The following is a 27,838-nucleotide window of genomic DNA, read 5'->3' as shown; positions in this document are numbered from 1 at the left end:
ACCAAGCAGGTCTGACATGTTCATACTTGAATGAATTCTAAAACAACACAATATTAGGGAAATGCTTTCATGCAAGCAGAGTTGATCCATACTGCTTCATTTTCTTATGGTTACAATCCACACTTTTAACGAATAAGTGGAAATATGGATGTTTAGACTATTTTAGTGCTGATCAAAATGCTGGGCATAACACTAGTTATGCGATTTTAGTTAATTCTGAATTTATCATCCTTCACTGTAAATGACCTTTATAAAATAAATAATAAAATTAAAAATATATGGCATTTAAAGGTCAGATCGCAGTTTTTCATATTTACATTTGAAAATTGAAATAGTATGGTTAGAAGCATCACTAACACTATAAGAAAACTGAAATTGCGATCTGTGCTATTGTGAGTTATCTTTTATGATTGAATTGATACTAAAATCAGCTGAACCTGAGACGAAAAAATATCTCAAAACTGTCAATCTGTGAGAGTGCAGATTTAAAGCGAATTACCAGTAAGCACAGTTTGGTGATATGGGTTGAATACCTTAATTCTGGTATGGATTATAACTGAAGTTTGTTTTGTATAATGTTCATCTTGCTACCGACAATCCTCAAAGTCGATATGACTTTGACCTCATTCCCTAAAACGTTCTACTTCAGGTTGCCATCAAAGTCAATATGACCATGATACTGTTCCTAAGCGTGCTTTTGCCTCTGCATCAGATTACCATCAAAGTTGATATGACCTTGTCTTTGTTCCCTTAATGGTTTATTGCCTCTGCTTTCAGGTTACCATCCAATCTTCACGGCTGTTTGCGCATACTGTGGAAAGTGTTTTGGTCGCGACAAGTGGAAGTTGGAACAACATTTGAGAATACACACGGGCGAGAAACCATTTGCTTGCACCTTCTGCCAGAAATCTTTCCGCCAAAAGAGACATCTTCAATCACACATGGTGGTGCATTTGTCAGAGACCCAGTAGGACGAAGCCAAATATGACTGGTTAATGGCTGTTGTCGTGCATAATTATGTCAAATGCTATGTAGGAATACGCCAAACATCGCTGTTCTGGTACATATATCAGGGACAATGTAGGATGACGCAAAACGTGGCTTTAGTCAAGCATTTTTCGGTTACATTGTAGAAGGCTCCTAACACTCTGAAGTTATGAATATGTCAGAAAAAATGTATTGTGATGTCAAACATCACTGTGACTGTGAATATTTCAGGAAAAATGTAGCTGTGATTGTGAATTTATAAGCAAAAATGTAGGATGATGCCAAACCTGTTATGTATATGAATATGTCAGAGACAATGTAGGATGATGCCAAACCTGCCATGTTCATGAATATGTCAGAGACAATATAGGATGAAGCCAAACTTGCCATGTTCATGAATATGTCAGAGACAATGTAGGATGATGCCAAACCTGCCATGTTCATGAATATGTCAGAGACAATGTAGGATGAAGCCAAACCTGCCATTTTCATGAATATTTCAGAGACAATGTAGGATGATGCCAAACCTGCCATGTTCATGAATATGTCAGGTACAATGTAGGATGACGCCAAACTGCCATGTTCATGAAATTGTAAGGGACAATGTTGTATGACGCCTAACCTGCCATGTTCATGAAATTGTCAGAGACATAGTGTACAACTATAAAACTGTAAAAAATGTGTCTGTCAATCTGTTTAAGGAGAAAGGATGCATTTATGTGAAATGTCAAAATGCTAAAATTGAAAGTTTTACAATTTAATTAATGAATTAAGTTGCTGTTGCATATTGATAAGTGTTTTTATTGCCTTGCTAAGTGTAACATGAATAAAGACTGATTTTGTTAAATGTGTTGTTATCATGGTTATCATGAAAAAACCCGTAGATTTTGCTCATTTGCTTTTTGAAGAAAAACAATCGAGATTTAGCCTGTGTTGGCATCGTTGTCTGCACTTGCCTTGTTTGGGGTCATTGGTGATGTGATGGTCATATCTAAGAAACTGTTCACACTATTGTAATGGCATTTCGTGGGTATGTTCACAATGTCACCACCCTGGCAAAGACATGATCGCAATGTGAACAAGCTTTCATACACATGTTCATGATGTCAGCACACTCTTGTCGGTGTTGCAAGACAAAAATAACAAAAAATAAATACCAAGTTATGTCCATTGATCGATTGAGAAAGGCGGACAATCGATGTCATCCCCTTGTGTACTCCTTATAAATCAAATTACCATTGTTGTAACTGTTACATGTGACCATTTTAGTATCACAGCGTTTAGTTACGCAAATGACACAGTATGTCAGTTATGATAAGGACATTAATTCAATGTGGATAAAACAACTAATGCATTGTATCTTATGTTTCCAGTTATCAAGTCACCGTCCAAGCTGAAGAGCTGTCCCTACTGTCCATGGACATTTCCGGACAGCTGGAAACTGGACAGGCACATAAGACAACATACAGGGGAGAAGCCGTTCAAATGTGATGTTTGCCTCAAGTCGTTTACTCAGAAGGATGGTTTGAGGACCCACATGTATGCCCAGCATAGCATTATCATGTGACCAATAATATAAGGCTGACAATAGCATCATAATAATATTATGAAGAGTGAGACTCAAGTTGAGACAAATGTGACAATTTTGAAGCTTCATGATTTATAAATGTTAATGTTGTAATTGTTTGAATTTAATTACTGGTATACTTTTTTCATTGATTGATCTGCTAGAAAAAGTAAGGCCTAAAATTATTATTTTTTGTTTAGGGTAACATCCCAGAAATTATGGATTTTTTTTCCTAATAAACTTTGTCAAGATTATTTTAAAGATTTCTTGCAAATGTCACTAATATATCGCTATTGCGATCTGCGATCTGCTTTTGTCAGCAGTCTTATATCAGTAGTTTGCAGATATTTACGCAAAAATTTGCTCATTCCAAGACAAAAAAATAAAAAGTTGTCAAAACAGTAAATCTGTGAGAGTGCAGCTTTAAAACTCCGAAGATATTATGTGGAAGACTGTCTATAATCATTTGGTCCTATGTTCAACATTGGTGACAGACAGTCAATGTTGCTTTCAATTAGCCTGATGCAAGAGGACTCAAACCATGTTTTTAAATACAGTCATTTCAGTTATCTTCAGTACTATTTAAGCATGTTTTAAGTCATTATTCAATATTACTTTGAACATGATTCAATAATACAAATTACTGTCGAACCCCGTTGATTTGAACTTGCTTGGCTCGATGGCTCGAACTGGATGTTAAGGACCAATTTTTTCTACTGAAGGAGAGCATTCCCGCTTAGCTCAAATTTTCCGAGGCTCAAGTTATTTTCGCGGGTCCCTGGGAGTTCAAGCCTACGGGGTTCGACTGGACACAAATATCTTATAGAAGGTTATGTATTGAAACACAGTTTTCAATATCTCTTACTGGGTGTGCAGTTTAATTATAACCAGGGCTTATTGTCAATGAATCTGTTATACTTTGCTTTGAAGTTGCTTTATTTCAAAAGTCAGTATTTGCGGTTTATAATGATCATATGAAGAGTTTACAGCATCATTAGCGTTTTTATACCATTCCAATTTTACTTTATGTTTAATCTAACAATGAATAAACTTTTGGAGCTTTCAAAGAGTGTTTCTCCTTACTTGTCGTGTAAAATATATCATGCCTGCATTTAATGCATTAAACATATCCTTCATTCAAAAGTTCAATAAAGAGGTTACAAAACGCCATAACTATGTACCTGATCGTGGACACGTTGAAGTTGCAGTCTGTCTCAAAAGTGGATACTAGTACCTCTTTTTTCATGTGTACCTGTAAGCTGGCTATTCAACTATAGTATACAACACTTTTTTAGTTGTTATTATCATAAATCATCAGCATCAGCATCGCCATCGTCATCATTACCATCATCACCATCACCATGGGCATCGTCATCATGGTCATCATTGTCATCAATCAACCACCACCAACACCATCACCATATTCATAGTTGTTATAGCTGTAATTAGAAGATTAGAACTGAGTTGTACAAGGAATGAATTCTGAACATACCTAGTAATCTTTTTTAATGGAAAAACACAAAAAAAGGCGAAAAATAAATTAATTGTAAATTATGTGGTTCTTCAATTAGTAAGTTTCAATGCATTGTACTCATCGGTACCAAGTTTGTCAGTTTTTGACAATTTTCTCTTTTTTTTTTAGCTATTTCATCATACAGAGTACAGCCCTTTTAAGAAAGAAATATGTTTGCCCTTGATATAAAACAACAATATTGATTTGTAAAACGATATGTTAACTGTAGAATATCCATGTGGTGTATATATTTTCCAAGCACCGACGTTCACCAATGATATAGCAAGGCTTCCTCTTGAACATGAAAAGATTGTTCATAGCTTTGTTTAAGTCAACAACATTGTAAACTTCATTGTTGTTAGCTTTGAAATCTTTACAGCTATGGCCCCAATTTCTCGAAACTTCTTAAGCTTAACAGGCTTAAGTAGCTTATTTCAATTTGCCTGAATACATACTTAAATTGAATTTTGATAAATGAAAAATGGTTTATTATGATTATCATGAAGATAATTCTTATCTTAAGTCTAGAAACTCTTTAAGAGGTAAATAATACGCAAAAAGTGTAAAAACAAAAATAGTGAGCTAAACTTAATCCTGTTATAAGGGATTTAAGAAGTTTTGAGAAATTTGGGCCTGAGGTTTAATAGATACAATTATGATCTGCAGTATATTGTGAACAAGATTTGAGAAAACTGTTTCAGATGTACTTGTTTTATTAAAATAGATGAGCACATCATCAATTATTTCATGTTTAAAAGTTAACAACGATCTTGTTAGTCATGTTGTTAACTTTTGCTCGCTCAGCCCTTCTTACACATTTACATTTTACATGATATGTATCTGACATAGATTTCAAAGTGTTTTCAGCATGCAGCTAACCAAGTTCTGACATCATGTCTGTTAAGTTGTAAAACTGCAATACTTAACAATTTTGCATTCAATTGATTGGAGGTCAATAGATGATCTCGTTGGTAGTAAGTGTAGGTCATAATCTAATTGTAGTTATAAGGTGTTTGGGGTTTCTCCAAACGTGTATTTACCAACGGGACTTTTTAGGCAAAACAGACAATTTGTTTTGAATGAACTTTGTTAATGCTGAAATTAATATATTTTCAGACTTTCAAATGCTGCAGGAATCTGGCATGCTACCAAAACTGAAGGTGTGTCTGTACTGCAACATGATCTTTCCTGACAACTGGAAACTTCTACGCCACGTCCGAAAGCACACAGGCGAAAAACCATATGGCTGTGACCTTTGTGAAAAGAAGTTTGCTCAGAAAGAGAGTCTCAAATCACACAGACAGAAGAAGCATGGACAAAGTGATTGAGGTTTATGAACAAAAAGAGTGTAAAATGACATTTGGAACACCTTGGGCTTTATATAACAGATATGACAAAGCTTCCCGGAAATGACCAAGTTGGTACCATTGGAATAACGAGTGTACATAATTGCTTTATACGAGTCTTTTAATGAAATTCTGTACTGTCGAGAGTTAAACATTAATGCACAAACAGTTAGTATTGAATATTGTAATTATATATTTCTTTTCCTTTTAAACCAAAAACAATGTTGTAATTTTAAGAGGAAATATGTCTTTAAATGATAAAAGTGTTATTACTCTTACATCATTATTTTCTGAATAAATTGTACAAAGAACTGATTGTCTCATCACTGTAGCTTCCATGTATATGTATTTTTGCTCCTAAAGCTTATAATGTAAGTTTTTCCAAAGCATTACCATTTCCCTGAATTTGTGCTATCTTACCAAGAATACTTATATATAAGCCAATATGCAAGATTTTGGGTCTTCAGTAAGAAGACTTTAGTGTTGCCTTTTATATTAACAAAATTAAAACATGCTTCACTTTCATAGAGAAATACTATAAGTGTCTATCCTAATATCCTCATCCATTTGTGTTATAAATCAAGTACATCTTTTATGACCCTAAAGGTGGGCATCTAGTTATCGCACTGTCTGTTTATTTGTCTGCCTGTTTATCCATCAATTATGGTACAGATTTGTCTCGGCACAAAATGTATGTCATGATATATTTTGATAAATGAAGTTTTCTCATTTGAGACCCCAATATTACACAAATAGTTAAATCTCAATCACAACTCACTTTACCAAACCTACTGTTATTAAAAGCACATTCTCTCATGACTAAAATATTTTATCAGTGTTAAAAAAAGTATGGTTTTGTTTAAATTATATTTATATTATTTATATATTACTATTATACAAATAGGGTAAAACAATTCTTTTCTCAAAATCCAGTGATTGGGCACATATCGTATTAGTAATATATATTATGTGTTTCCTGTCCAGATAAAAAAGTTCCATGGGCATATGGTGCGTGTGCCGAGGACGGCGGTCAGATTTTTTAATGATTAATAATTTTTCTGGTATATCATCAATGTTAAATTTTTGTTAAAATAGCATAAAAAACAATGTAAATGTATTTTACCAAATGTGTGTGCGATGTTTACTGACATCATGATGCATAGTAATTTTATTTTTGATGTAATCATCTCAAATATTTCCTCGACTAAAAAAGACCTTTTTTAACATGACTTATTTCATTTTATAATTTAAGTTTTGTTAAATATAATATATATATTTAGATTTTGCTCTGTTGAAATGCCATAATTTATCCCAAACTATAGTAAAATAGTGGCCGGTTGTTTCGCATATGGCAGGGCCGTACCTAACAAAAAAAATCACTACAGTCATTTTCACCTTAAATGCCTATCCATTGTGTATGAATATTTTGAAGACATTTTTTTATTTTTAAAATGGGAGTATTTTCTTTTTTTATAAACATACATGATATTGCTGATTTGGAATGAATCATCGTGTGCCAGTTTTGTTTACTTTGATATTTAACATCATTTTCTTCAATTAATATCATTTGTATATTTACAGAAGGTATTCAAGACCTTTTTACCCCTTGCCATACACAGCCAAATTCTATGTTATAAAACATAAATAATTGGCACTTTTTTGAAGGTCTTGGATGCTCAAACACTTGCTAAAACTGTGTGTAAAACTATTCAACTGTTTTTCAAGAAATTCAACTTTTTATCCCAGGTAGTTTTTTTTTATGACTTGAAAATTTCAGGTTTATTAGACAAGGTGTAAAATATTTTTGGAGGTCTTTCTATTGTAACAGAATAAATCAAATTTCTACCATATCTGATACTGCAAACTAAATTTACAATTATTTGATAAGGAATGATTACAGTACTGTTTTACATTACCAGTAAGTTATATGCTCATAATAATCAGTCCTTGTTCAACTCTGATACATACAAACATATTGTTTTGAATTCCAATGACATCTCCTTGTAACAACTAAGGTGCATGCCTATACATTGTTTCAGGTCTGGACTTCATGAGTGATCGCATGGAGCTGCCAACAAACATCAAGACCTGCCATATTTGCCAGAAGTATTTCTCCGACAATTCCAAATTGGCGCGCCATATGCTGGTACATACTCGGGAGATACGGTTCAGCTGTCAAGTGTGTGGACGGGGGTTTGGACGAAAGGACCATTTGAAATGCCACATGTTCGCTGTACACCATAGTCATCCATAGCCAACTGATATGTATGTTAAGGGGCTAAATAGGAGGTGATTACAGACTAGTGCGAAGGCTAACAAGAAGGCATTTTAAGGCTAAGTAGAAGGCGATTACAGGCTAACTAGAAGATAACAACAAGGCAGTTACCAGCTAACTAGAAGGCAGTTACAAGCTTACTAGAAGGCAGTTACAGGCTAACTAGAAGGCAATTACAAACTAACAAGAAGCAGTTACTGGCTAACTAGAAGGCAGTTACAAGCTTACTAGAAGGCAGTTACAGGCTAACTAGAAGGCAGTTACAGGCTTACTAGAAGGCAGTTACAGGCTTACTAGAAGGCAATTACAGGCTTACTAGAAGGCAATTACAGGCTAACTAGAAGGCAGTTACAGGCTTACTACAATTACAGTTTAAATAAGGGAAAAGTGGATTTGATTTAAAATGACAGTAGGTATTATTTAATAAAGCCAATGACAGTAAAATTATTTAGGAATTATTCAATTATTAAATCATGTGACCAGTGTAATACTTAAATTATGAAAATGACTTAAGAAAGGAACTGACTTATGATGTTTTATGCAAACCAGCTATTTGGTCATATACTCACACTATAGCACAATGCAATAAAATGACAGGGAACAGTCCAATAGTTTTAGTCTGTTAAAAACAACATTTTTTTAAAATTGCATTGAGGTTATAAGTTCATAGTTCTCGGACATAAAATCAAGATCTTGGTCATTGTATATGTTTTTTCTTATGTTTGAATGTCTATGTTCTTTTTTGATTATTAGTTTTGGATTTGTGAAAAGAAGATTCAATTAACATTATTAATTTAAGGTTATTTGATTATGTTGATTCAAAGAAATGTAAATGTTCTTGATACCGTTATTATTGTACATGTTTGTGTATTGATTATCATGTTGTTACACTTCTTAAACTTTTTTTATCATAATTGTTATTGATTTTACCCATTTGCTGTAATTATGCTTCGTTTAATTAACAATACTGTTCGGTTATCATGTTTCACATTAAAAAAAAGCTAATTTGATGCCAATATTGATATGTTTTCTCCCATTCTAAATCATCCATAATAATTGTCAAAATGTTATATGTGTCAGTTCTTGGGTAGGTTTATGTGGAAAATTGAGTTAAAGCTATCATGTTCCGCTCAAATAGTTCAAGCTACATGTATCATATTCCGCTCAAATATTATTTAGTCGTATGTAGCTCCTTAAATATTGAACCAAACCATTTGAACCATCATGACCTGAGCATGGGCTGTTTTGCACTTAAGAGGTCACATTTATGATTTTATTCTCATGAAACTTGGTCAGAATGTTTATATTTATAATCTCCAGGTTAAGTTCGAATCTGGGTCATATGCAGTCAAAAACTAGGTCACCAGGTCAAATCATAGGAAAAGCTTGTTAACACTCTAGAGGTCACATTTATGACTGTATCTTCATGGAACTTGGTCAGACTGTTTATATTGATAATCTCTAGGTCAAGTTGGAATCTGGGTCATGTGTAGTAGAACTAGGTCATCAGGTTAAATTAAAGGAACAATGTGTTTACACTGTATAGGTCACATTTATGATTGTATCTTCATGAAACTTCGTCAGAATGTTTATATTGATGATCTTTAGGTCGATTTCGAATATGGGTCATGTGCAATAAGAAACTAGGTGAGTAGGTCAAATCATTACCATAAGTCGATAACTGTGTAATATTTTTAAGTGATCTGCTTTTTGGACACAGAAGGAAAAGCTTGTTAACACCAAAGAGACTACATTTATGACTTATCTTTTTGACACTTGGTCAAAATGTTTATTCTGGGCAAAATTTAACTTTTCTTTGCAATAGTTAGTTAATGCAGACCTAGATCATTTAAATATACCAGTACCAGATACTGAAGTATGTTAGCAAGAGGCAGCTTGCTATTTTGTCTAATCTAACACCTTAAAAATAGATTGCAAAACCACCAATTTTGAGATGAGATTGAGTCAAATTGTCATAATTGTATATTGACGAAATACTGAAATTCCAGTGACCCCCTGAAGTTGAGAATGGAGTCACAAACCATACCCTAAAATTGTGAAATCATACTGATATGACAGACACAGGGACTTGTGTTTTAAAACATTTAGCATTAGAATAATTGAAATATACTATATGTATTGTACAAGTTCCTGTTTTTCTTTAAATTATAGGTTCGCCAAAGTTCTCAGCAGATGTCATTGTGGCAAACAAAAGAAGCTCAACAAGTGAAAGCCCAGATGTGTAAGTTGATGCAAAGTTAGTAAATAATTCTCTTCTAATAAGCGATTATAAGCCAAACTTTATTTACATGAATGATCCTTGGATGGTGCCCTTACTCGAAGCAGGCGCTCTTCCCACTTAGCTGGTTAGTTAAATCATCAGCCTACCTGCGTGGATTGATTCAATTCTGATAACATAAGGAGGACCCATGTGTTTTATGATTTTTGGAGTTCTAAAAGGACTGGTTGGCAAAAACCCTAATGTATATTACCCAGGTTTAACATTCATGTCCCTTGAGAATGGACTAAAGGCCTTGGTCATTTTCTCTCTTAACCCTTTACCCCATGGATACGTGTTTTAACGCAAATACGACTACTGCAGATCCAGATCAGCCTGTACATCCGTGCAGTCGGATCAGGATCTCCACTGTTGGCTTTTCAGTCAGAAATTCTTCTATGAATATAAAAGCAAACAGTGGAGATCCTGATCAGACGGCACAGTTGTCAGTTGTGCAGGCTGATCTGGATCTGCACTGGTAGCATACGCGTTAAAACATGTGCCATAAGTGTGATATTCCCTCCAGCCATTATACAAGACATATTTATTTCATTAATGTTGCCATATTTGGATCCGCAATTATCTTAAAGTATAGCTGGAGGGCTGTAGGATGCCTTAATTAGACACATATGGCAGGATTTAGGTTTTGTGACTTTTCCCTATTCAAAGTAATTGTTTCCTTTCCTTCTCAGGATCAAGGAAGAAATACGGGCACTGAGGAGGAAGATAAGGAGGCTTGAAGATAGGGTTGTGGCACTCGAGTCCGGTGGTTCCAGTCAGCAGGATAATCTTTTAAATTTGGTTTCCCACCTGGATGCTAGTGATGTCCAGCAAGTTTTATCAACACTATGTAAAGCTTTATTCTCAAATGAGGAGTTGATGAACTGCAGCAGAACAGGGAAGAGAACCAATAAATGTTCTGAGAGCGGGCCACGCCCACCTTTGGACATTGTTAAGCTTGAAAAGCTGGAGCGTTTAGTGTGTGAAAAAACAAACATAAGTAAAGATTGCTTCTGTAAGAAACTTGAAAATATGCAAAAAACACTCCGCCAGAAAAAGAAGCAATAATTAAATTTGTCATTGCTGATCTGAATTAAAAGAGCAATAGAGTCACATTCACATATTTTATTGTTTATTCATTTAGCGTTCCTTCATAATGATTAAGTTTTTCAGAGTACAATAATAATATATTGAACTTTTGTGATAGCTTTTTGTCCATTGACAAAAGATAACAGGTTTTACAATTAGACTTGAAAGCGGTCCCAGGTGTCTCAAAGTCTGACCGTCATATGGAGGCCTTGTCTGATTCTCAGAAAGTCTATTTTTGGCCATAATTTACAAGTTAGACCTTGCAAACATGTGCAAAATCAGCTGCCTCTTGTGAGCGCTCATTTGGGGCGCCTTTTTGCAGAATATTTATCACTGCCCAGTCTGCTTTGAGGTCGCTGCAAAATCTAAAGTAAATATGAATATTAGACATTTAATGGGTCAAACTTTACTTCTTGAAATATTCTTAAAATGCAAATAATTTTGTGAATGAAATTTCAAGCCTTTATCTTCATGCACTATTAACGAATAAAATATTCATGAACAGAAAATGAGAGTTAAAATAATGAAAAACAAAATTCATGAACACTTCATGAAGTTCATTTTCAAGAATTTTGGTAATATGTTCTTGAACTCTTCATGAACAAGAGTTGTTAATCATTTCATGAATAAATCCATGATAGAACTTCTTCATGAATACTTCATGAATTTGGCCTGTTTTAAACTCTATGAACTTTTCATGAACGTGGGCTGTGCATGAAACCATGAATAATTCTGTCGTTTCATGAGTTTTTATGAAAAAGTCGCATTTTCACTTGAAGTCTTCATGAAGTAACTTCATGAATCGTTCTTGAATACTTCATAAAGAATGACTAAACATTTCACAGGGGCAGCCATTTGCTGTCACATTTCACTAGCACTAACATGATCTGTATATTAAAAGTGGTCGGTTAGGGTTTGTGTTGCATGTGACTCCCATACTTTAGCCTATATATCTTGTAAGATGTTAGCCACAATATTTTTAATGCACGTATAGGGAACTTTTTTAACATTTGGTTATGCATTTTGTTCCCTAAACGTTGAGTCGCCAAAACAGAACTCGTCATAGACTCTGAAGCGGCTGTTTGTATGTACTAGTCAGATGTAGGACCACTAATTATGGCACCTACACTCATGAAACTTCTTGGTCAGCATGTTCTTTTGGCACTTATTTCACTGGGTTATGGCCCTTGAATTAGTAAATAATGTTATGTCAACTGTGTGTCGCTTGACGCACAACAACTACTGTACCTATCTCTTGCCCATAATACAGCCATTTAGAAAGTTTATATATTGCCCAAGGCATTGCCAACTTTGGAGCTTATCAGGGTAACGACGGTCTCTATCGATTTCTCCTATCAGTGCAATAGTAGCGTTAAGATACGCTAGTTTAGCACTTATTTGTCTACTGGACGCAGTGTAAGATTAATAGGACAGATAAGAAATACAGATTTTTTGAGGGTCATAAAGTTGACCCGTCGTTTTATTATAAATTGCGATCGAAAATTTCAGTTTTGGGCCAATGTGACATGTCCACAGGCATAGTCATACTATTATGGATTGAAATAAAACACGTGTTGTATGAAAAAGGGGCATTTAATTTTTAAATTCCGCAAATGATGCTATGAAATAGCATCATCAGGATAGTAAAATCAAATCAATATAAATGTTTTGAAAGGTTTTCCGTAAAAAAACCCACATCGTATCTTGGAGGACCAAACTGCCAACTGCGTTTTTATTATAAATAATTATTAACAATCCGTAATTTTATCAACAACAAACAGCTGACTGCGAATCGGAAAGTTGTGACCTACTTCATTATACGCGGCCCGAAGTTTTTATAGTTGAACGAACAGGTAACCATTACAGAATAAGTGCTAGTTCTTAAAACTAGTTTGGTTTTTCCAAAGGGCAATCTCAGACGGAGACTGCAAGGTAGTTCAGACTATTGATATTCAGATACCAACCTCTAGGTCAAGTCAAAGTCAAGTCAAACAACGCTTATTCACTTATTCCATAATATATGGCAAATGAGGTATATACAATGAACATCTAGGTGATTATTGGTCGATGTACCGTAGCTTTGCTTACAAATAAGAACACAGTTGACCAATAATAATCCTACTCTCCAAGATTTGAAATTATTTGTTTCGGATTTGTAAAACATATGTTTTTAAAAGAAGTTTAATAGTTTTTTCTTAAATATAACATCTCATATGTTTTCACAGAAAGTTATTGCTTAGAATTCAGTATCTTGAAAATTGAATTCAAAATTTCATCTTAATAGCGCCTCTCGTAGGCTCGCCGACTTACCTATTAACCAATCAAAACGGTTAATTTCCTTTAAATTAGGTTACGCCCGAAAATTACGTCAAATCCGGGATCCGCCGCTGGTACATCCGTATTTTATACAATAGAATTAGGTATAGATGCAGATTAATATGTGTGGTTACGATATATAAAACATACTACGACGGGATTGTGTCAGCTAGAAGTTTTCTCTGGTTTCAAAAGCAGTACAAACGAAGTTTGAATTATGTACGTTTTTGGGAATGTTTTTTCTGTAGAATTCCGCAAGTCTAATAAAGAGAGGGACTTTGTATATATATATGTTGTTGTTCACAAACTTCCAATGTTTATGACATGCCCCTTATATTCAAAGAGCTCGCCTTTTTTCACAGTAAGAAATGTCGCTATATCGACATCAACTTGTTGGCATTTGCATATGCATAGCAAGGTCAATCAATAATACTGTTTTTCAGCTATTCTTGTCGATATTCTAAGAATGACAGGCGATGATTGATAGCCGTTTGTGGTGCTCTTTCTATGCTTTTGTGACGCATTGGCAGCTTGTATTTCAGATTATTGGAAGGAGTGGAAATCATTCTGAAATGATGTCCCATGTTTGACTGAAAAAATAAAGACAACAGTGTCGTTCCCTCCCTGTAAATCTTGTTTAAATGAATGGTTATTTATCTCCACATGCAACTACCAATGAGGACTTACAATGAGGCTAACCGTATTTGTTTTATATTTTCAGATGTATCGGTGGTTCGTCATCTTCTCGATTTACCATCAAATATGAAGCCCTGTCCAATCTGCGGTAAATACTTTCCAGACAGTTCGAAACTTGCCCGCCATGTGCGAGTACACACGGGAGAGAAACCATTTACCTGCGACCTCTGTGGCAAGAGTTTTGGACGCAAGGATACCTTGAGATCACACGTGATTGCGAAACACTAAGTGAACATCTAATCAAAACGATTGCTATGAATAAATAAACTTATTAATATTTGAGATCATCTGCTTCTTTGATATATAAATGTATATGGTGGGCGCAATGCTTCTTTACTACTCTATAGTGTGTTTCTGATTGTATAATGCCTTTAAACTTGTGCTTCACGCATAAGTAGGAATTTGGTGAATGTCTGAACATGATTTACAGTGCATGTTTTTTTTTCAACCAAGATTGTTATGCAAAAATGCGTTAAGTTTATTTCTATGTGGTTATGGATATATATTTATAAATATATACCTTTAAATAAATTAAATGAAAACTCAGATTTTGTATAAACTCACAACGTCAAAACTGTGTTATATTTCCTCAAAATAGTAAACACATATTTGTATGTTAAATCCACAATTACATACTGATTTTTTTCTGGATTGCCATTACTACTATCAGCTAATCCTATGTATGCTGAATCCGCAGTTACATCATACAGTGTTATTGTTTGTTAGATTATCAGGCGTTTTTGCAGCAAGTCCAATGTATGCAGTATCCGAAATTTCAATGTTTTGAAATGTTTTTAATTTAAGCCTGTTTACAGGTCCAAATGAAACTTCAGCACGCACAGGGATAGAACACAATTTCAACGACGTCATTTCCATAAGGAATTTATGTTCGCATACAATTTGGCTCGCTTTTCTGAAAAATAACTACAACTAATTGTCATTATTTATCTTATCAGGCACAATATTAATCAAAATATTTCACCTCGTGAATGAAAAACTGAACTTTTTCACTCGTGGCTACGCCACTCGTGAAAATTAACTTTTTGTGAAATAAAGCGCGGTCTTACATTGAAACAAAGCTGAAACATTATCTTTAATGTACCAACATTATATGAAGGTTGTGCATTGGTTGTTCAAAAAACGTTGATATAAAGTTAGACGATCACCAATTCCTAACGTTGGGACCACGCTATTTGTATCTTTAAGGAAACGTTGGCGGTTTCGTTGTCCCAAGGTTGAAACAATCACGCATTGAATAGAGAACAATTGTAAACTATAGTTCACGTGTGACATGGTACAAACATTTTTAAATGGATTTAAGTGGCAGAGAATTTATTGTAGTTTTTTTCTTCAGAAAAGGACATCAAATTGTATGAGAACGTAACGCCATTTCAGAAATGACGTAGTTGAATGTGTGGATATATCTGGGGAAAAATGGTGTCAGAAGAGATTATGAGTTTAGAACAGTTTTAACAGAATAGCGGCATTTCAGTCAAAATTCCATTCAAAGGTGGCTTGTCAGTGAAAGCACCAGCTAGTTCACTTTTATTTGAAGATATATCATGGCTATAATTTATCTCGTTTGTTTCAGTGCAACAATCAACGAAAGGAATAATTCCTCCAAAGTTTGCCAAGTGTGTCCACAGCTGTCAGTACTGCCGCAAACTATTCCCTTCCAAGTGGAAACTAACTCAGCACATCCGAGTCCACACGGGCGAGAAACCATTTGAGTGCAAGATTTGTGGAGCCAAGTTTAGCCAAAAAGGAGCTATGTCCGGACATATGGCAAACATGCACACTCAGTTTAATTAGAATACCACGGACTAGTTGTTAAAAGTTGAAAATGCGTTCTAGCATGGCAACATCAATTTTTAAACTGGTGGACAGTATTTGTCATAACGAAATCTGGAACAGATTAGAAGTTGATTGAATTTAACAACTGAGTTTAATACTGAAAGTTTAAAACTTTGTGTTTGAGATTTAATTTATTCATAATCGTATCATTAGATATAATAGTTGTTTATAAACTTTTTTGACACTTAATGAATATATTTGTATAAAAATACTAAGGTCCCTGCGTCAAAATGCGAGAAAAGCAAGATTATTCGAAATTCATCGATTTAAAAAGATGATCATGACATATACTCGGAATGCAACAGATCAATGTTTTCAAATGGTTTACTTTGTAACAAAATAAACGTTTTATAATCTTACGATCACGCAAATCAATTGGTTTGTGTGATAATGACAGCCTTTATAAAGATTGTTGCAATTTTGATGAGACTGTTGTTTGTTTGTAGTGTTCGAATTTGGTATTTGGTGTGAACTTGGTATTGGTGTTTGTGTTTGTTTATGTTTTGTAAATATGTTTGTCTCTCTACTTATTTGTCGTTTTTTTCATTGCCTTGTACCCCTAAACAGGGATGATTTTTTAATATCAGACTACAGGGTTTTTCCTTATAAATTTCAGTGTATTATTATAAGCTTATTTGGTTGCCCAGCTTGAGTTGATAAATGCAACATATGGTAAGAAAAATAAATTATATAAATAGCGAAGAAAAATAAACTGGATTGTTTTAGAAATACACCAGGCTTAATTTCAACTCAAGTTTACTGTAAAACATTGCAAATTGATATTTATTTAAATATTAGTCTCTAGAAGATAGATAAACTGTTCTTTTTTCTTTTTACTTACACCGCTTGACCTATTTTTGTTCTATTTTCATTTGTTGTTAAACTCGTATCACATGTTATATATGTGCATAGTGTACAATAAACTTTGAATTTAAATTGAACGTTTTTCATCCAAATTGAAGACACCTTGTTTTCGAACATACACATAATTGTAATGTGACTGTTGAGAGCTCTGTTGGCGTTTTGCAGACCGCAATCTCATCAGCAAAATCATATTCAATGTACACCATAACACTAATGTTATACTTGTAGTAGTTTTGTCTCCAACATGGCTTATTAGAACATGAACTGCATCATATCTATGGTCAGGCTTTTCATATATGCCTAGTTTGCTCCTATAAGAATGGTTTGTTGCGCTAACGATATATTTTTATGTCCTTAATTTAAGGCTTACTATGTCCAGTTGTATTATGAACTTTTATAAAACAATCTTTCTGAAAATTGCTATAATAAACGGAGGTTACTGTATAGTTTGTGTGGACTGACCTTTAACACAACAATTTCAAATACGAACAAGTCAAAACTAACTGAAGGTATCCGTTGTACCAATAAGCTTGTCGTTTAATCCAGTCAGTAATGTTTAACTTTGATTCCTTGTGACTACATGCAATTTTGGTAGTATTAGAAAGGATGATTTTTCATTTCTACTGGCAATTTTATTACCGCAAATACACTGCAGATAAAACAAATCCAATTAGACTATATAGGTATTTAATGGGAGATAATGTTTTGTGTTTAAGCTATCATCGATTTTCGTTAATCAAAAACGATAATCGCCAAAGTCGGAGGTATACGTCCGATTTTGAACCTACTCGAATAATCTCAAGTCGTGCAATTTACTTTATAGTCGGAATATGTTCTTCTCCATAACAATCACAAGAACCTCACATCAAAGTTGAGAACTTATTTTTTTAATATCATTTCAGTGTATCTGTCATCTGCTGATACAACCAGCTCGATCGAAAAGAAGGGTTCTCACATCTGCCAATTCTGCCGGAAACTGTTCCCGTCAAAGTGGAAACTGACTCAGCATATACGGGTCCATACGGGGGAGAAACCATTTGAGTGCAAGATATGTGGAGCGAAGTTTAGCCAGAAAGGAACATTAAGAGGACATCTATTTACCGTGCACGAGACGACGCACTCCTTGCAGTTCATGTAATCGAACACCTTAATTTAGGTTTACTTACTTTGTCTGAACACGAATTAAATCGAGATGTGTTTATGAAAAAGAAATAGGTGCCTTATTCATAATGAATAAGATTGTCGCAATATTAAACTCATTTTGAACCAACGGCAAGTGTTTCCATTACGGCCTTCCAGACGACGTACAGTAAGAAAACTACTGCCATCGTGCTCAGCTGAATAATAATTATATTGATTTAAATCAATTTGAAAGATAAACGAATACATACTTGAAGATTGTTTTAACTGTTGGCTCAAACTTTCGGTCATGTTGCCAAGTTTAGGCTGAATTAAATCAAACATGCAACATTTGCATTCGAATGATGCAAAGCATCTTGTACCTTTTCGCTTCTCATGTAGATGATGTGAAACACGATATTTCCTGTAAGTATATTAAGGATACATTCGAAAATATTTATAAATTGTATGTCATGATACACATTAGAGACCAGATTTAAGTGTTTGTTCAAGTTGGAGATTTATTTTTGATAACAATAATTAAAATATACGTACTGATGATCTCAACTTCTAGTTATCAAATGAGTCATATTTGTATTGACATGAGTTCCGGTTAACTTGATTTGAATTCAGATCGTATCAATTGTGTTCACTTCCGCTTGATAAAGCTTAATTATCATGATTTTTACCCGATATGTGATAGTAATTGATTAATAATTATACATACATGTACATGACAATGTGTTTTATATTGTCATTAATCAAAGTGTATAGTACACGTTGTGTGTACTCATTATTGTATTACTTTATATTGTTCCTTATACAATGCAGGGACGGCCCCAGTAATCTACTTAAGAGTGGGAAAACCTAAGTGAGTGAGCCCCTTCTCAACTGACTCCGTAGCATATGGGCTTTTCATGTCAAGTTAAGAGTCCTTTTGGACACGTTATATATGACCAATACTAAATAAAAGTGGTGTTGTTCCATATTTGTATGTTGTTATCTGATTGGAAAAGCGCCACGTCATTTAGCCAAAGGTGCAAGACTTTATAATTATCGGATTTTCTTTTATAACATCGTAGATAACGTTCAAAAGTCTTTAACGAGGCAAATCAGCTGCAGAAGTTTAAACAGTTTTATCGTGATAAAATAACTATAAAATGTGCCCAAGAATCGCTATCTCCCTGCATAGATTTGCAAGATCATCATTTATATACTAATGGCCAAAAGTCTTGTCCGGTCTACAAAAACTACAATATCCAAAAGTCTTGTCCGGTCTGCAAAAACTACAATATCTGTTTTGTTTTATATCGCACACTCATAAATTTGGTATCGATGGAAAGAGGACACTAATATGCATTCATTTTAAAAAGAATTTTGGAATTTGAGCCAGTACTGCCGGTACAGTAATGTGTTGAAAATTGGCATTGAGGATTTGCAAGGCACAAATAAAACAAATACCGGACACAACTTTTGGCCATGAGTATACATATAACTCTCTTTGGGCAACACCTTTGTAAAAAGCTTGTTAAGAATCAACTTGTTTATTGTAAATTACCGGTATACATTTCGTGCGTTAATACATACTAATTTATACTGATTTATATATGATCTGTCCATCGTGCATATAGAACAATACGATAATATCAAACTATCGTTAGGATTTGACTTGCAAATAACACGTTTTATACCCATATCAATGCGTTTAGTGCACTTACACTGTCTGAATGTGATGACACTGATGATTAGTTAAAAAATATGAATCTTGGTTAAAGGGCACAAATCTCAATAAATTAGGTTTGTCGTGTGATAATATTTGTACTCATTCTCATTATATCAACTATAATTCATTTCTGGTGACTTGCAAAGCTGTATTCATCGAACGATGGTAAGAATTTGCACTTAAAAAATCCCCTTACATACTTTCTGTATTGTGGGTTGAACACACAAAATATGATAGGGTTTAAAACGCTGTTCCAGAAAGGGGACCGCAACAAAAACTGTGTGACGGGGGATAACTCCTCTTCCGTTGTAATTGTAAGCTGTCTGATTAAGATGACCACAAAATAGGGTGTAAAGCATATGGTATACCCGACAGAGACAGCAAACATCATTATTGTGACATTTCGTTCGGATTTCTTCGCTGAATTCACTTTGCTGATTTTCGAAGCAACACTTGTTTGACTTGCGACTGTAATAGCAGATGCAGACTTCTTTATTTGAGTAGAATCGATGCTATCCCCTTCAAACGAAATCGTGTTTCGTGAGGGCACGTCCAAAAACTGCGTGGATGCACTTTTCCTTTCTGCTGCATTTGCAATATTTAACCCAGAATTGAATGAATTGCTGGCATTCATTTTATGCTCGTTCTTTTCATCATCCGTAGAGTTAAGGTTGAAACTGACCGCGTCAGTGTCTTGTTTTTCACTTAAGTTTTCAACTGGCATGGCATATATTTGAGTACGCTGTTGGTTTAAGGCATTACCCTTTGGCTTCAAGGCATGGAGTACTTCCGTCTTCTTCTTATGTTTCCGAAGCGTAAGCCATATTCGCCCATAAGTGTAAACAAATGTTAGAAACACTCCAACGATCATCACAAGGTCAACCACGTGGAAAAAAGCTGTTACAACAGCAAGATCTTTATCATCGCTATTCGTGCAGTAATATCCGACCACCTGCGGATAGTTTTCATCCTCAGAGGTAATATTCACCTCAGTAACTTTATATGTGATGAAATCGCGTCCAGAATTGATCAGAGAAAACCCAAACAGTATTGCAGTCGCTATGTTTGCGCTTCGTTTGGTAAGTTGCTTTCCAAACGGAACACATATCTTCCTGTATCTGTCTATTGATATAACCCACAAGATGAAAACGGAACCAACCACTATCCAGTGATCAAAGAAATACATGAATTTACACCCTATGTTGCTTCTGAAATTGATAATAGTACACAGGTCAGCAGTTGTACCAGCTATTAAAAAGGAACAAACAATCAAATCCAGAATTGCCAGATAACGAATAAAAACCACTGTTGATGAAGGCTTTGTCTTTAAGCTGTAGAAAATAACTGTAAGTATGTTTCCTCCTGTGCCTATTATTCCAAGAACTATCATCCATATTATAACTGGGAGCAATGATAGAAACGTTTCAGTTCGAACGTTTGCGAGTACTTCGTCCTTAGTCATTGATGCGTTTCGGAAATCCATATCCACACAACTGTCAGTATTTGCATAGCTTATTTTACGTTATTTTATATCATACCGCAAGGTTCGTGTTTCAACGCAGAACGTTGTCAATAATAAACACGGCCTGTATTCTACAAAAGCGCTGTCGGTGTCAGTTCAACGAAATGAAGTCAATTTAAATGATATGTATTTATATGAACGTAGAGCATACTTTTATAAGCAATTGAAACTGCTTGACATAGTTTCATAAACAGGATGAAAAGTCGATGTTTAATTTATTGATAAATAGGTCGCCTCTTAAACGGACTGTAAAGTAATCATCAGCGATATCCCTGTAACATTCGTTTACGGTGTTTGATTTCTGGTTAAATACTAGTGAAATAAACAGCACTTACCAGTACGGATTTGTTCTTAATGATAGTTGATGAAAACGATATAAAAGTATATTGGTCTGTTATGAATTTAGAAACTGATGTGCTTTTTCATTTAGACAAAATTACCCGTAAAGCCATAAAACGGTGGTTTAGATACATAGTTTAAAATGAATATGGTTATTATTATTTTTACTAAAAACGTCAATACAACGCTATTAATGCTTGCTAACGTATTATTTTTAAATGTAAACACCAAAATCATTATTCTTTTAGAAAAAATATGTATTCTCGTATATAAATGTTAAGCTTGTTAATATAGTTTAGGCTAATAGTGTGTATTTATTTCAGTTGATATAGTTTATGGCCTTGGCTATTTTAATGTTCTAGACGTAGTTTTGTTATTAAAAACCAGAAATGCATTTGAAACTATTATGGACATTCCATGTATAAACAATTGATTCCAATCATAAATCACCACTTGCCATTTCAGTGCATATTTTAATGTCCCACATTAGATAAAAATGATATAAATTTAATGTTAATACATTAAGACAGTTAACGCATTAAGTTATAGTTTATGTGCAATAAATGTATTTATCGCCGAATTCTTTGTCAATATATGTTTAAAGGACAATTGTGAATTTGGAAAAACTAAGTTTACCGCTAACTTTTTCTTTATATGCATTTTAAATTGCATCCAATGCTCTCTGATGATAGTGATCAAGACTTGGTAAGAAGGGGACAAACAATCAAGTCAACGATCAGATAACAATAGAACACAATAGTGGACGAGAGCTTTCTTTTAAAAAAGTAGAAAATAACTGTAATTATTGTTTGCCCTGAGGCTATGATACCATATAATTATGGGAATGTCATTTTGCAGGATCAGTTGCCTGATCTCGTTTAGTAGATTTCCGTACGCATTTCTGTTGTATTTGTTAAAGGGACTCGCTCACGTCTTTCGACCAAAAACGAGTTTTCCCGGTAATGCAGCTAAAACAGATATCGTATCATTATTTTAATCGATATCGAAATTGCAGAAGGTACAACTATTGTATAAAAAATATTTGGGTTTTAGTGGGATGCGAACCAACGCCGGTAAAGTCGAGAACAAAACTAGAACACTTACGCTTCCAACACTATGTCAACAGGACATAAACAAAATGGAAATATATATTTAAACATTTTAATAATATTTATAGCATCTCGTGATTACGTCAATGATCCATTTGCGCAAAAACGCAACAACAAAGCCGTTATTAACAGGTTATTAGCGCTTATAACGCAAATAAAACTTGTGGTCTTCGAAGGCGATATGTGAGCAAATACCAACATTTACTGAGGGGTTCCAGTATGGTTTTGTAGTTTTAACAATCATATTTTTTGCTACGCTTTTATTTTATTTTTCAATTCAATTCAAAGTTTATTGGCAATCGACATAATTTGCCTTTGGCCATTTACAAAACAAGCATTTTATGGCAAAGACAAACACATATGTACATATAATCAAATATGTTAAATGAATATAATACTAGATTAAGATAATGATACTGTAAACTGTGACAGTTACAAGTGTAAATTATATATTATGTGCTACTATGCTTAGTAAATTAGTCTATACGTACTGTATATGAAATATCAAGGAAAACACAGTATATATTAAAACAAATATGTTGACTGTACAGATGATTCTTTCTAAGAAGCAGCTAAAGTTTTTAATCTATCTTCCCTAAGTTTCATAGCATGGTGCACAAATTTCGCGATGTTGTTAACAGTTTTCTTATTTTTACTACCCATAAGGTACTTGAATTTTGCCAGTGTTGGCCAGGTTGATTTGATACAATATTTATTTCTAAGAAGTTCATAAAACTGACAGCATAACATAAAATGGTATTCTGATTCTACAGTGTTCTGAGTGCATAACTTACAAGTTCTATTTTCCCTAACGCTATTTGTATATCTACCAGTTTTAATCTCTAAACAGTGGGCAGAGAGTCTGAATTTAGACAATTATTTTCTATATTTATCACTCTTAACGAAAATGAGATAATCTTCGCATACAAAATCCGTTTTGAACATACAATAATAATTCATTTTTGTTTGATTTGATAAAGCCTCATGTCATGTCTGAACATACTGATCTCTTATTCTTTGAGTTAATATATGAAGATAGTAAGCAGTGTTTTCAGGATTGAAACGTTAAGAATATTACCAAAACCAAGACTATATATATATATTTAACTAGTGAGGCTTGCCATACAGTATTAGTACGTGGGTTATGTACCGATGTCTCTTTGTTTAAGAAGGACTATATGCATAAGCGAATCTGGAGTTTTCATTATTTTAAGCCAGTACTTTAAAGCTCGTTCCTTACAATATAATGATAAGGGAAACCGTCCAAGTTCCCCTTAAAATGCAACATTAGATGTGTGTGATTTAACACAAAGTATTTTCTTACAGAATTTCTTACATAGTAAGTCTATCTCATTAAAATCGTATATACTCCATACTTCGGAACCATACAATACTATTGTTACAACAAGAGAATTAAACAAAGAAAGTTTTGTTTTAACATCAAGTGATACCCTACTAAATATAGAGAGTAAATGATTATATGCCTTTAGAGCCTATTCACGTAACATTGTGACGGCATTGCGCATGTTACCAGTAAAATTAATTCCTAGGTAACAAAAATTATCAACAACCTCAATAGCTTTATTGTTAATACACCATTTAAAATTGTTAACAGTTTTCCTACTTTCAAATATACATATTTTAGTTTTGTTAGTGTTAACTTTCAGTCCCCATTTACACGAATACTCATAAACAGAGTCTAATTGGTGTTGTAAGCTAACAGGGTTCGTTGTGAAGAGAGCAATATCATCGGCGAATAACAGCATAAAGATTGACAGCAAATTTAAGTCTTGCTCAGTCATATCTGTAAGATTAAGTGAGTCCTTTACGTCATTTATAAACAAAATAAATAAAATCCCCCTGTTTTACACCAAGTGTAATATCGAAATATTCAGAAAATGACATACTGCTAAAGTTTTTTACACAAAACTTAACATTTCTGTAGATTGACTTAATCATATTTATCATTTTGGAACTAATACCTGACTGAAGTAACTTGATCACATAACGCATTGTATATTACAGTATCAAAAGCCTTTTCATAGTCTATAAATGCACAGTACAGTTTGTTTATACTATTTATAAGATACTGAATCAACAGATGGAGAATGTATACACAGTCGGCTGTACTCTTATTACTTCTAAAACCGAATTGAGAGTCATTAAAAACTTCGTTGTCTTCACACCATTTATCTATTCTATTGCGTAATTTGAGCGAAAACACCTTTGCAATAACATTAACTAAGGTAATACCTCTATAGTTCGAGGGATTTTGACGGTCGCCTTTTTTGTGTATTGGCACGATTGAACCTTTACACCAAACATCCGGGTATATGTTATTATCATAAATAAAATTGAAAATCTTGGTAAGATATGGCGCAATAAAAACCCTCGAGTCAATAAAGAAGTTTGCGAAAATTCCAGAAATGTCGCATATTTTATGTCGTTTAAGGCTTAAAATGGTTTTACATATTTTTTCAGGTGTGAACTGACTATCAAGTTCATCAATAGTAACATCATCAACAGTGTCACTATTAAAATAGTCCGCATTAAAAGTACTTGGATGCGGGGTGTCAGACATGTTTTTAAAATAATTGACAAAATCATCAATTCCAATGTCATTAGATATCCCTTTATTTGTAGATCCTTTAAATTTGTTGATGTATTTCCAGAACTTTCGGAATTTTGTTCTACTTAAAGAAGAAAGAGTAGACTTCTCTTTAATATAGTAAAGTCGTTTGGCTCTTGTCTTAGCGGAGCAAAAATCTTTTCTAGCATTCAAAAACAGTACGCGATTAACATCACTAGGGTTATTTTTAAGTAAGCGTTTCGGTTGACAAAACACGTCTTTGCAAAGTTTACATTGTTCATCAAACCATGGTGACTTTTTAACTTTATACAAAAAAGTGAATTTTACGAAAACGTTATCGAGTCCCTTTAAAGTCATGTTTGTTGATAATTGTAACATTTTTTTTTGTTCGAAATACGTAACCAAGATTCAAAAACAGCTATGTTCTATTTTGAATCGCACAATATAAATATGTTAATTACAAATCCTTAAAGCTGCACTCTCACAGATTTACCATTGTTACAACCTTTTTATCTTTTTCTTGGAAAGAGCAAATTTTTGCGTAAATATCTGCAAACCAATGGTATAATATTGCTGATATAAGATAAGATCGCAGATTTCCAAATTTCCGTTCGAAAATTAATGTTTCATGGTTTATACCGTTACTAACAGTTTATAAACTACATAAAACATCAAATTTTGAACTTAAATATAAAAATATGCAATCTAAGTTTTGTAAGCAGTCTTATATAACTGGTTTCCATTGATTTTAGCAAAAATTGGCTCGTTCCAAGACAAAACAAATTGTCAAAACGGCCAATCTGTGAGAGTGCAGCTTTAAGAGCAGTCACAACATATGGCGTCAAGTATTTGTTACTGTCTCTGTGTTATACATATTATGATTTTAAAACCTTGTATCAATCTCAATTCACCTCATGTATGCGAATAAACAACATCATCAACAAAAAACAAAAACAATGACCTTCATTTGGTATAATTTTCGATTTTATATCGCAACAACCAAGAGAGTATCAGATTAAATTGCTTATATTGTTCTTAAGGAATAGTATGATTTCGACTACAAACAAAATGGCATCTGATGATATACCAGGCCAATGCAATAGTCAAAGGTGGGGAATTATACGTTGTTAATGACACGTCAAAAGATGTAATACATTGTCTGATTTTGCAATCGGAGCACCACGGCCGTTATCCTTTGAAACAAACTCGGATGTTTATGGACGGTTCACGATGTTAACATTCTTAATATTTAACTACGCTGCAAGTAGTCCGCTTAGTCATTTCAATTAAGCAGTTAAGCCTAAGGACTTCGATCTTAGTAATCTTAATGGTTTATGCGATAACACATTTCAATGGGAATCAATTTGAACTTAGTAAATTAAATTCAAATTACATGGTATTCACTGCAATTAATAAATATTAATAATTAATAAATATTACGAACTACTTTTACTAATGCAACGACATACGCTCGGGGCTCGTCGTTTGGCGTAGATAGCCGAGGTTTTCCAAATACCGATTTTTATGAAGCTTTGTCGTATAGGACAATTGTTCATTATGCGCAAGCAAAAGGCACGCATTAATATAATGTGAAAATCTAATATAGTCACAAACTGATTATTAGCGACATTTTTTATTTCTCTTGTCATTAAATGGTTATGATTGAATGATAGAGCAGATAATTGGTCGCACTTACACCCAATAGATGATTTTATCACGTACAGTTTAAGCGGTATTATTAACTTGTATGTTGTACTTGAACATGATAGAGCAGAGTAATTGGTCACACTTACACCCAATAGATGATCTTATCACGTAGCGATTAAGCGGTATTATTTACTTGTATGTTGTATTTAATCATGATAGAGCAGATAATTGGTCACACTTACACCCAATAGATGATTTTATCACGTAGAGTTTACGCGGTATTATTTACTTGTATGTTGTACTTAATCATGATAGAGCAGATAATTGGTCACACTTACACCCAATAGATGATTTTATCACGTAGAATTTAAGCGGTATTATTTACTTGTATGTTGTATTTAATCATGATAGAGCAGATAATTGGTCACACTTACACCCAATAGATGATTTTATCACGTAGAATTTAAGCGGTATTATTTACTTATATGTTGTACTTAATCATGATAGAGCAGATAATTGGTCGCACTTACACCCAATAGATGATTTTATCACCGACTGTTTAAGCGGTATTATTAACTTGTATGTGGTACTTTATCATGATAGAGCAGATAATTGGTCGCACTTACACCCAATAGATGATTTTATCACCGACAATTTAAGCGGTATAATTAACTTGTATGTTGTACTTAATCATGATAGAGCAGATAATTGGTCGCACTTACACCCAATAGATGATTTTATCACCGACAGTTTAAGCGGTATTATTAACTTGTATTATTTTTGCACTATATCACTATCTTGGGCAAGTTTAAATGAACTTCGAAACTTGGTCAATTTATTTTTATGCATACTCGCCAGTGTTACTAAATAACAATGGTTCATGCAACTTAATGGATTGAAACTTTTAACATTTTTTGATATAATTATATAATTCAAGAAGTGTATTCTTTTCTGTGCTACGGAGATTTTAACATAATCGCTTCATTTAATTTATGTTCTCATTT

General features: G+C 33.8%; 1 protein-coding gene across 11 annotated transcripts in view; it reads left to right on the top strand.

Moving 5' to 3' along the window:
- The window catches only part of LOC128206481 (sal-like protein 2), a 94,425-nt gene that overhangs the window by 55,722 nt on the left and 10,865 nt on the right, over positions 1-27,838 (top strand). Inside the window, exons 5-6 of one of the 11 annotated variants that reach the window (XM_052908927.1) lie at positions 9,861-9,930; positions 10,659-11,060. The exons of 2 other annotated variants lie outside the window; for them this stretch is intronic. In XM_052908927.1, the coding sequence (XP_052764887.1) occupies positions 9,861-9,930; positions 10,659-11,034 (446 nt within the window). In that variant the 3' untranslated portion in view covers positions 11,035-11,060. Of the gene's footprint in view, positions 1-777; positions 1,731-2,360; positions 3,569-5,183; positions 5,572-7,452; positions 8,510-9,860; positions 9,931-10,658; positions 11,061-14,092; positions 14,473-15,658; positions 16,750-17,687; positions 18,857-27,838 lie in introns of those variants that run through there. 8 more of the 11 variants (XM_052908941.1, XM_052908942.1, XM_052908951.1 and 5 more) reach the window with 8 other exon arrangements.

The sequence above is a fragment of the Mya arenaria genome, chromosome 10, assembly GCF_026914265.1.
Source record: "Mya arenaria isolate MELC-2E11 chromosome 10, ASM2691426v1".
Lineage (NCBI taxonomy): Eukaryota > Metazoa > Mollusca > Bivalvia > Myida > Myidae > Mya > Mya arenaria.
This window is presented reverse-complemented; position numbering and strand designations above follow the sequence as displayed.